This window comes from Macrobrachium nipponense, chromosome 1 (genome assembly GCF_015104395.2).
Source record: "Macrobrachium nipponense isolate FS-2020 chromosome 1, ASM1510439v2, whole genome shotgun sequence".
NCBI lineage: Eukaryota > Metazoa > Arthropoda > Malacostraca > Decapoda > Palaemonidae > Macrobrachium > Macrobrachium nipponense.
In genome coordinates, this window is record NC_087200.1 from 200,158,471 (window position 1) to 200,170,970 (window position 12,500).

Consider the following 12,500-nt stretch of genomic DNA (forward strand, 5'->3'; position numbering starts at 1 on the left):
TCTCTCTCTCTCTCTCTCTCTCTCTCTCTCTCTGAATTTTATTGTGTATATATGTCTAGTCCAATCATTCATATGTTTTATTCTCATTCAAAGTTTTATCTCTCTCTCTCTCTCTCTCTCTCTCTCTCTCTCTCTCTCACACACACCACACACACTCATTTGGGAATTTATTGTTTGTGTATATTTCCATTCATTGCTTCTCTCTTTCTCTCTCTCTCTCTCTCACACACACACACACACACTCACAATCATTTGGGAATTCATTGTTTGTGAATATCCCCATTCATTGCTTCTCTCTCTCTCTCTCTCTCTCTCTCTCTCTCTCTCTCTCTCTCTCATTTGGGAATTTGTTTGTGTGTATCTCTATTCATTGCTTCTCTCTCTCTCTCTCTCTCTCTCGTCACTCTGGAGGTGTGATACAGCCCATTAAGCCCAAATAGAGTATGGGTAAATTTACTCATCAGAGAAGCTACAGGGTCATTAAGTAAATGACTACTGGGGGAACTTCGCTAATTACAGATATAATGAGTTTCTTCGCCAAACTTTTTTTCCCCTCTCTCTCTCTCTCTCTCTCTCTCTCTCTCTCTCTCTCTCTCTCCTTACGCCGAATTAACTGTTAGGTTTCCTCTGAAGAAGAAGAAGAAGAAGAAGAAGAAGAAGAAGAAGAAGAAGAAAGAAAGAAAGAAACGGAGATGGAGAGATTGTTGGAATTTCTAGAGTCTAGAAGTTCCTATTTGATTTGGGAGAATTGGGGCGTGATGGTTCTCTCTTCTCTCTCTCTCTCTCTCTCTCTCTCTCTCTGTCACACACATATCTGTGAATTATTGTATTGGTATATTTCCTTGATTCATTATATTTTATTCTCTTACCAGGTTTTTATCTCTCTCTCTCTCTCTCTCTCTCTCTCTCTCTCTCTCTCTCTCTCTCAGGTTGTTTTTCTATCTAGTTGTGTTTTATATATAATAACTATATATGTGTATGTATACATACACTGTTTTATAACTCATTTGTAAATTACTGTATGCATATACTTCCCTTATCAATGATTGAATAATACTTCTTTGATTAATGATTAAATATTTTTTTTTTCATCTACGTTTATCTTCTCTCTTTCTCTCTATTCGTTCCAGCATCCATCCTGGAGGAGTGGAATTATGAGGAACTGGCGCCCAAGGCTGCCAGTAATTCCTCCGGGGATACTCGCCTGTGGGGCCAGCAGCCCGACGAGGTCAACCAGAGGCGGGAGGAATGCGAGGCCCTTCACGACACCATGCCCTTGCCCGACCCCGATTTCGGTGAGTGTTCTCAGGTCACGTTTTTTCTGCTTTTTTTGTTTTGTTTCGGTTACTCTGAGGTCAATGTCAGATTTTTTTTTCTTTCTTTTTATGTTACTCTGAGGTCAATTTCAGACCTTTTTTTTTCTTTTTATATTACTTTGAGGTCAAGTTCAGACGTTTTGTTCCTTTTACTCTGAGGTGAAGTTCAGACTTTCTTTTCCTGTTACTATGAGGTCAAGTTCAGACATTTTTTTTTTACATTTTTTTCTTACTCTGAGGTCAAGTTCAGACTTTTTTTTTTTTACATTTTTTTCTTACTCTGAGGTGTTTTTTTTTTTTTTTTTTTTTTTTTGATACTTGGAGGTTAAGTTCAGAATTTTTTTTTAATACTTTGAGGTTAAGTTCAGACTTTTTTCCTTTTCCTCTTACTCTGAGATCATGTTGAGCCTTTTGTTTTTCTTTCCTTTTGACTTTGCCATGATATCAAGCTCAGAGTTATAGTTTTTCGGTACTTTGTGTCTTGTTATTGTTTTGGCTTGGTTTATTTCGCCTGAACCCTCTGTAATTGTTTTGATTGTGTTTTTACTAACGTTTTATGATGATATTCATCAAAGGTAAGTGCAGTTTAATTCGGTGGTTTGTTGTGGATTGATGGTTCTTCACTTATCTCTCCAAGAAATAAGCAAATTTAAATCCAATATACCATGTTAGCCTTTCCGCTCAGTTGTATAATTTACACAAAATCAAAAAAGTCTTCATAATTATCTTATTTTTTTTGCCTTTATTTTGAAAAGGGGTTTTATCCATAAGCCTTCTTTTCCCAAACGATATTCCGCGTATTTACACACCTTACATAGATGTCTATGTATGTATTATTCCTTCATTTTGACGTATAAGGAGGACACTTTAATTGAAAATGTATAAATACATATTTTGTTTAATCATGCTGTTTAGTATACCTGTATATACATGTATTATAATAGATATTATATATATATATATATATATATATATATATATATATATATATATATAATATATATAGTAAATTTATTATGTGTGTGTCTGTGTTTGCTTGAATCTGTGTTCTGTTTTGCCTTCATTAATTTCTATGTTGAAAACAAATGTTTACACCTGAAAACAAAAGCGTAACTGAAATTCAATAACAACCCTTTGGACGAACGCAGTCTTTTCGTACACCGGGTCGCGTACCATCGTCATTATGAAGCAAATTGACGCCGATTTAGTCTTAAGTGCCGAGATACTGCTGCGAACGGCTGAATTAATCCCCGCGATCGATTGCTCTCGGCCCGAATAATGACAGCTGTAGTAAGTCCTCGGAGATTTCTGTAATGCGTAGTAGCATTTGCGTAAATGATCCGGAGGCACATTACCGATTCATGCTGAGGGCGATTTTGGGTGATGGTCCTTTATGACGTCCAGTGAGTCTTAATTGTAACTATTAATATAAGTGTGTGGCCTCTCTCTCTCTCTCTCTCTCTCTCTGTACATATATATATATATATATATATATATATATATATATATATATATATATATATATATATATATATATATATATATATATATATTATATATACATACACATATACGTAATATATATATATATATATATATATATATATATATATATATATATATATATATATATATATACTATATATAGATACACGCTATACGTAATATATATATAGATATATATATATATATATATGTGTGTGTGTGTGTGTGTGTGTGTGTGTGTGTGTGTGTGTCATGCACATACATTGCCTACCGTTAACACGAAGCAGATGCCACCGAGACATGTAAACAAGATAGGCTCCGCGCGCGCAGAAGCGCAAGCACTAATAGTTACCAAAACTGCGATAAATGACCTCGTGTGTCACGTATCCTATCAGACCCACGAGACACAATGCATTGAGGGCGGAAGCTGGACATGACTGATGATGAACTTCCTCCATGGCGCGCAAAACGACCCCCCCCGCCTTTGTGCTTCATGATTCATGGTGTCAGCGATGGCGTCCTTGATGAATATTCGGTGATTCTGTTGTTTACCTCAAGGCTCGTTGGGCTTTGGTTAGGTCATCGGCTGTTCGAAGGGGATGGTTTGGGTGACCTTGGAAAGCCTACTTGGGTGAGCATTAATTAATAATGTTTTGTAAATATATATATCTAAATATATATATATATATATATATATATAATATATATATATATATATATTTATATACATATGAATAATTATCACATCACGTAATTCATATATAAATTATTCGAGACACAAATGTTCTTTAATATCTAATTCGCTCTACCTCGGAATTGATATATATTCATATAATGTAAACCGAAGGGGAATTCTTCTTCCCATATATGAACATATATCAATTCCGAGGTAGAGCGAATTAGATATTAAAGGACATTTGTAGTAATAAATATATATATATATATATATCTATATATCATATATATATATATCTATATAAATATATATATATATACACACCTTTCCCTGGCATAATATTAACCATTTGGAAATCCAGAATGTGGATTTAATACTATAATTTAAGACAGCCAGTGAAATGGAGAGCTGAAGATTCGGTGTTTACAAGAAGGGGAAGATGATGAATCGACTGACAGGGTATATTATCATCCCTCTCTCGCGCAGGGTGGTGGTGATATCAAGAGAAGAGAGGTGTTTTTCTTGTTGTTGTTGTTGTTGCTGTGGTTGTATGTTGCATTTTGTTGTTGGTGCTTGTTAATTGGGCGGTAAAGCTGTTGACGACAATCGAGATGTGATAGGTTAGAATCGTTGTTCGATAAACATGGTAAGTCTCTCCCAGTGAAGGTCTTAGATCTCTCTCTCTCTCTCTCTCTCTCTCTCTCTCTCTCTCTCTCTCTCTCTCTCTCTCTTAGAAGTTACTCGAGTTTTGGTTAATTGAAAATAGATTCAAAGAGAGAAGGACAGGCAGACCTTGACTGTGTGTGTGTGTGTGTGTGAGAGAGAGAGAGAGATAGCGAGCTGTCACAGAAATGCTGAATACTAGTTTTTACGTATACGTATAGCTGCGCTCATAATCATTATATTTATTATAAATAAAACTTTGAATGAAAAGGAGACGAAAGAGCTCGAAAAAGAAGATCCCTGAAAGAGAATGTGATGTAGGATTCGTTAGTTTCTCAAAACACATATTTGCGGAGCAAGTTAAGGCAGAAGGGAATGACCCTTTGAAGTCTTCGACAGCGAACAAACGAACAAACAAATCCGCTGTTCATATTGATTCACAACAAGCGCCTAGCAACATAAATTCTTGGCAGGATCTTGAAGGAACGTGCCAAGATTTCGGGTGATTCGTGCTTTTCAAGCGCTATTAACCTCCCAAGAGAAAGCTTGTGCTGATGGCGCTATGATAATTTCCGTTAATTACTTCTGTTTACAGTTGTCCACTAACTCTGCAACAAGTACCTTCTTTGTGCAAATCAGAAATTAAATTAAGTGAAGCTTTTATTATTATTATTATTATTATTATTATTATTATTATTATTATTATTATTATTATTATTATTATTATTATTATTATTATTATTGTTGTTGTTGTTAAGAAGGGTCTGTAGTTTGCTAAATCCGTAGGGGGCAGGTGTCATCAGTGCACCTCACGCGGTGCACTGTAGGCATTACTCAAGGGTCTTTGCGGCGTCCCTCGGGCCCCTAGCTGCAACCTCTTTCATTTCTTTTTACTGTACCTCTGTTCATATTCTCTTTATTGCATAATACTTTCCACCCTCTCGTGACAACTGCGAGATTTTCCTCCTGTTACACCTTTCTAACATTTTCACTGTTAAATTCCTTTTCAGCGGTGAATGACCTCATAGGCCACAGAGCTTGGCCTTTGGCCTAATTTTTTTTTATTCCAGTTCGATTTAGTTTGCTAATACAACGGTACAGGTCTGTGTGTGTGTGTGTTTTTTTTTTTTATATAGAATCACTTGTTCTTTAGCCCATTACGATGTAAAGTACAACCAAATTCAGTTAATTTTAAAAGTATTTTTCTATTAACTACCTATTTTTTGAAGGTATAGAAAATAAAAAAAGTTGATAGTAAGCAACACAATAGAATTGTATGTAAACAATAGTCTCGTCTCACAGTAGTCGTTTTTATTTTTTTTTTTATTTTTTTTTTTTGTCGAGTCGAACATTGATAGTCCAGAAAAACGTAAATGAACCTTGGATGAACTTTTTCACTGTCATCATTGTTCTCAGTTCAGAGGGAATTTGTGATTTTGTTATCAAGTTGACAGGATTCAGCGATGCTAGAATGCTTGGAATAGTAGGATAGGTGGATTTGGCATTTTGATTTGAGAGCTCTGATGTGTATATATACAGTATATCTATGTATGCTTATATATATATATATATATATATATATAGTATATATATATATATATATATATATATAATATATAGGTGTGTTTGTGCGTATAATTATGGATGTTGTTACGGCCGCATCCCTGAGTATAATTATTATTGCGCAGCCTGATGACGTCATTCCGTCCGGAGACTGACGTAACCGGGATAAAAATCCGCTTTAAAAATAATCCACTTCAGTGACGTCACGACGGTAAAGTAATTTACTGGATTGCATGATTCTTCTCATCTTATTTGTAATTATTACAAAGGAAATTGGTCGACGGGTTATCTTTTTAGTTTCCCTTTAAAGAAAAGTATTTTGTCTGTCCGTCCGCCCTCATATCTTAAAAACTACCAAGGCTAGCGGGCTGCGAATTGGTATATTGATCATCCACCCTCCAATCATCAAACGTACCAAATTGCAACCCTCTGGCCTCAGCAGTTTTTATTTCATGTAAGGTTGAAGTTTGCCATGGATCGTGCATCTGGCAGCGCTTTCCGGAGCCACGGGACGCACCCTCACTCTACTGCATCTGGTGAGCAACTGGAGGGCTACCATTCATAGTTGATGGTTTTATACAGCATTGTGCATTGTACAGAAAACTCGATTTTTTACTTGTTTAAGTTTCTACGCGCCTTAGGAATTTAGTTGGACGGACTATAAAAACACATTTGGTTGGAATTCTTGAAATTATTGTTCTAGGGATAATTGATTATTGCTAAAATGTATATGAAGAAAATAAAATTATTTTAATGAAAGGTGTGTCCACCTTTTTCCAAGTGTTAGAGGAAATAATTATCCATTATATTGTCACTAAAATCATTATAACGTCCTTTGGAAAAATATTGTATTCGATTATCGTAGCTTAACTTGCAAGATCAAAGTTGGTTTTCCTCAAATATATTTTCTTTGTAAGTATCGTATGTATGAGATCTATTTATTTTTTATTTATTTGATTTTTTTAGCAAGAAATTGTATTTTGTTTCCTGCGATCATGAAATTTGATTTTGATGTTCACAATAAGATTTTGTGAATTGATATCGGGAGATTTTGTGATTATACATTCGCGTGAGTTAAATCTTACAGTCAAGTGAAGTATTTTCTTCTTAATTATGTTTGGGAAAGTACTGGTTCACTTCCGTTTTAAAATGTCGTAGGTAGAAGGAGTGAGTTCTTGGCCAAGGTAATAATTTGCTTTCTAGGTAGATGTGTGAAACATAATCATTTAAGATTTGTGAAACTTTATCATATATTTTTTCGAACAAATAAATGAAGGACTCAGATGTACATAACAGCAGCGCTTCTCATGAAGAATAAAACACATAGGTAACGAATTGTTCACTTTGCATGCGCTGATTTCAGTTTAAAAAATTGGTTTGGGTTGTGATATTTATTCTGTCAGTAAATAACAGCAAAACATTTGCAAGAATCATGAAATCACATCAGCACGTAGATGATGACTCTAGCTGTTGTGACTCCAGATTCAGCGACCATAAATCAAATCTCTCTCTCTCTCTCTCTCTCTCTCTCTCTCTCTCTCTCTCTCTCTCTCTCTCTCTCTCATAGGTAACCTGATCGTGCACTTGTTATCGCCTATGATGTAATATTTATTTATTGCTTTATTTATTGTAGTACACCAGTTTAATAATTTCGTTATGATTTCTCTTATTATTGATTGTAGCATTGGTCGTTATTATTATTATTATTATTATTATTATTATTATTATTATTATTATTATTATTATTATTATTATTATTTAGAGGATGAATCTATTCATATGGGACAAGCCCACCAAAGGGGCCACTGACTTGAAAATCAAGCTTCCAAAGAACATGGTGTTCATTAGAAAGAAGCAACAGAAGGCATTTGGAAATACCGAAAAGAAAAGGGAACAGACTTATAAATGAATAGATAAAAAATTTCAGCAAGTTAATGAAATGGAAGGAAAATTGTATTAGTAATGCACGAATCCTCAGGGAGTGAGAATGTTCCACATATGAAAATTTTGGGCGATGGTCGCTACTTCATAGCTTAGCCTGAACGTAAAGATATTCCCTCTGAAGTAGCGTCATTCGCATCATGTACTTTCAGTAATCTGTTTATGCATGTCTGATCATCCCAGGCAAAGGGTCAGAGTAATACACACGCACACACACACACACACACACACTGACGAGCTCGGTCTATGATGTGTTTGAAGGTTGGCTGCATTTAGCTTCGCTCTGTTTCTGATTCTTGTTTTTTTTTTTTTTCGTAAATGTCACTGAGGTGAATCTCTTCAGCAATGGAGCTTATATTTAACCGTAGCCATTTATAGAATATTGGTGTATTGAAAAGGTTATTGGAATATTCGTTGTTGTTGGGTAGGGATGTGTTGACATAGGAAATATAATGAACTGTACTCGCACACACACACACACACACACACACACACACACACACACACATATATATATATATATATATATATATATATATATATATATATATATATATATATGTATATATATATATATATATATATATATATATATATATATATATATATATGCATGCACTCATGGTCTAGTTAATAGCCATTCGGTTTACCAGTTCAATGTCCCAGATTCGATTCTGAGCCGGCCTGAAGTACTACGGCCAATTTGATTTAAGCAATTGCCCCTACTTTGAACCAACCAATGAAATATCAACCTGGTAGGTAATGACTACGGTGGGTCGCAGCAAGGTTGATGTAGGTCGCAGGGGTTAGCAACCTCACCGCAAATGGGCAATTAGAATGAATAATAATAATAATAATAATAATAATAATAATAATAATAATAATATACATGACTGTAATATACATGACTGTAATTATAATCTAATATTACATTCATGGCCAATACAATTTCAAAATCATTCAAACCCAGATACTTTCTCTCCTTTCTCTTGTATTTTGTTTCTTTTATCTCGCTTTCGTGGGCTTCTGGTAGGGAAGGTTTGAAAGGTCATCACAGGTGACCCTTTCTGTGTTGTATGACCTATCGAGGGAATCCTTGATGTGATCAAATATTGAAGGATTTGAGTTTACATTCGCCAGCAGTTTCGAGAGGCCCTTGAGAGTAGACAACATTGGTTCGGTTAAAAATATATATATATATTTTATAAAAAAAAAAAGGTTTGAATTTGTTAAAGTACATATATACAAAGCGAGGTACCTTAGTGTTTGGTTCTGTCGCAAGTTTTTATGAGTCTGTGTATGTGTTTATATATAGAAATGTTTATGTATATATAATAATTTTCTCAGTTCGACCCCTAGAGAACATAGAAGGCAGTAATCTCCAGTACTTGAACTCTCTTATTATTATACGAACTGAACGATGTCCATTAGGGAACCGTAGAAGGAAATCTAATCGGCTTTGGGAATGTTCTCAAGACTGTGTGAATTAATAATGTGGGGCCAAATTCCCCTTCTAACCCACCCACCCCCCATCTCCCCTGAGGATATTCTTGGCCTTTATTTGTCACTGAGAGTCGCTTCGTATTATTTGTTTTGGTAATTTATTATTCATGTGTTCTGGAACAATGTCGGTTTGTTATTAAATATTTGTTTCATTGGTGACCTTATCAGTTGTTCCTCACATTTTCTCTATGATATATCTTGGATATTCAAACTTCAAACTATTTGTCTAGTTGGTTCCAGACTTGCTCTTTTATCAGGTAACGAAATTTGTACACGCTGACAAGAACACTTACATGTGTATATATATATATATATATATATTATATATATAATATATATATATATATATATATATATAATAAAACACATATCCTTTCATGAATAAATCTTGGTGTGTGAACCTTACCTCAGTACTTTGATCTCTCTCTCTCTCTCTCATCTCTCTCTCTCTCTCTCTCTCTCTCTCTCTCTCTCTCTCTCTCTCTCTTTCAACAAATCTGCGTACAAATCCCTTCATGTACAAAATGGCTTATATATCTCTTCAGAATTTCGACAATTTTATTTTTTTATTCACGTCATTTTAAATATACAGAACACGTCATGCGCAACAACCGGTTAAGAAAGTAAGAAACTGCATATATCTTCATTTAGACAAAAATGAAAGGATGAATAGACGTCATTTATTTCCTGTGAAAGCATATTCCTATGAAATATTGGTCTCTCATTTAACTGCGTTCCGTTATTTATGTTTCTCTCGAAACGAATTGAGGCTGAGACGTTATGTATTATAATTATTTTGTGGTTGGGGATGGATGGGGGTGGGGGGGGGGGGGGGGGATTTCAGTTTTATTGTGAAACCCAGACTAATATATTTTCGAGTTTGGGTGTAGATAATTCTCTCTCTCTCTCTCTCTCTCTCTCTCTCTCTCTCTCTCTCTCTCTCTCTCTCTCCTTTAAGGCGTGTTTACACACATTACCTCCAGGACACATTAATATATAAGCTTAAGAATTTGATTTCCAAATTAGGAGCGGTCTCTTTATGTAAACTTCACAAAAATAAAAAATAAATTTCTTAAACAGTCGACTATCCTTATTTCAAAATCAATAAATAAATAATCCGTCAAGATGCTGTTGTATCAGTCTAAACAGAATGAGGATTCCTTAGCAACAAAAAGGATAGCCAATCCTGGGCCAAGTTGCAGCGTTTGGAAGAATCTTCTTTTCCCTGAAAATGACTGTGTTAATCAAGGATTATTTATTTTTATCGAACGAGACATATAAATGTGAGTAAAAATAGCCCGCTTTCTCAAGTATTTAAGATATGGTGGTTTTCCACTGACCTACTCTGGTGTCATACGTGACCTCATTCATATTCACATCAACATAAGGTACGAGGTCTTGGAGTAGGCATAGCAATACCATTAGGTCAGGATAGGCTACAGACTCGGGTCATGGATTTGTCAATGTTGACCTTTTTTTTCCACCATAGACGTCCTCAGCAGGTACTCACACACCTGTGAGACATAACAGGTGGATTAGCAATATGGGTATGAAAAACAACTTCAAATTAAAGTAAATATTGCCAGACGAGGATGATTCTTGAGACTTTAGTTTATGGTAATGAGTTTTGGGTATTGGCAAAAGGGGATCTGGGAGTTAACGTCTCGGAGGATATGACGTTCAGGAGCGAGTGTGTAGGTGAGAAATCAGTTGACAATAAATAATAAATAACTGAAAATTAATAGCATATCCAAAAATGGGTTTATAGAAGCAGTGTTAAAACTAAATTTAAATGTGGCTTTCCAATAGTGCTCTCCACATTGATTCATGTTATGATGTAACATTCTGTAACATTTTTTCATTTAGAAAAATTATGCATCAAAACGAGAGTGTGTAAAAGAAATCCGATTTTGTATTTTGATCAGACTGCCCCCTTTATATAGGATGTGATTTGTCGCCAATAAAATTTTATTAATATAAACACCCATCATTAACTTTCATATCATTATTATATTTTTCCTTTATCACCTTAACAATTAAAAATTTTATGTATTTAAGTTGCCATTATTTATATTTGGAACTTGATGTATTTATTTAACAATATTCAGCAGCAAGAGAGGAAGAACGCAAAGGGAAATCAGTGTGTGATTTAAAAGGCTGGAAAAATTTAGGCCTAGGAGGCCTATAATATGGAGAAGAGAATTGATCGAAGGCTCAAATGGAATCAACGTTCTTTGCTGGAACAGTGCAAAATCCAGGCAGTCCCCTGGCATTCTATTCTTTATTTTTAAAAATTCTCTCTCTCTCTCTCTCTCTCTCTCCTCTCTCTCTCTCTCTCTCTCTCTCTCTCTCTCTCTCTCTCTCTCTCTCTCTCTTTATTCGTACGTTAGATGTACAAATACCCATCACGATATTGGTCTTCAATCTATAACTCTTGATGTAGAGAGGAATTCTCTCTCTCTCTCTCTCTCTCTCTCTCTCTCTCTCTCTCTCATCTCTCTCTCACACACACACACACACACACACACACACACTGTTTGGTTTTTGATAAGCTTAGTTGTTTTACTTAAACTTTTATCAGTGATCATATAATAAAAACGAACAAGATATATAAATCCGTAAAGGTTGATTTCATTTCAAGTCACTTTAATAAAATTTAATTGAATTATTTTTCTTCGAAACTTTTTCTAGGTAGAATAGTAACTTTAACCACCATGAAGTAACATGGGGAAAACCTCGTCCTATGGTATACATAATGTTTAAATGATTATTTTATCTATATATATAATATATATATATATATATATATATATACACACACACACATACATAAACGTTTCACTCTTTCATTGCCTTCTTAAATCATTGATATTAGCCAGTATGTACTAACCCAGCTAATCACCTCAGCCGTCTCTAATTGGCTGTTAGCATCGGCGCCGGGTATTTTTAACACCTTGTAATTGACACATCCTGTAATTGGGTACAGGGATATTGGGTTACAGTGGTAAAGTTACCGATACGAATGAGCAAATAAAATAAAAAAATCTGGAACTGATTGTGTCAGTTTTTTTTTATTTGTGTTAATTGCTGCTATGGATAAGTTTTGTCATTGCCAATGGGGTCCAGTTTAGGTATGAGAGAGAGAGAGAGAGAGAGAGAGAGAGAGAGAGAGAGAGAGAGAGAGAGAGAGAGAGGGGGGGGGGGGGGGGAAGGGTGGTCTTTGCCAAGTGACATTTAATCGATTGGAGACGCATTTAGCGTTTCCTATTTATGATCTGAAGGTACGAAAAGATGATTAAAGCGAGCATCTTATTCATTATATGCTGATATACCCCAAAATGAACTCATTGATA

At 35.0% G+C, this 12,500-nt stretch overlaps 1 protein-coding gene across 3 annotated transcripts in view; it reads left to right on the forward strand.

Moving 5' to 3' along the window:
* The window catches only part of LOC135220016 (calcitonin receptor-like), a gene marked incomplete at its 3' end in the record, with an annotated part of 456,589 nt that overhangs the window by 250,676 nt on the left and 193,413 nt on the right, over positions 1-12,500 (forward strand). For all 3 annotated transcript variants that reach the window (XM_064257312.1, XM_064257311.1, XM_064257314.1), the window contains 1 exon segment: positions 1,131-1,295. In XM_064257312.1, the coding sequence (XP_064113382.1) occupies positions 1,131-1,295 (165 nt within the window).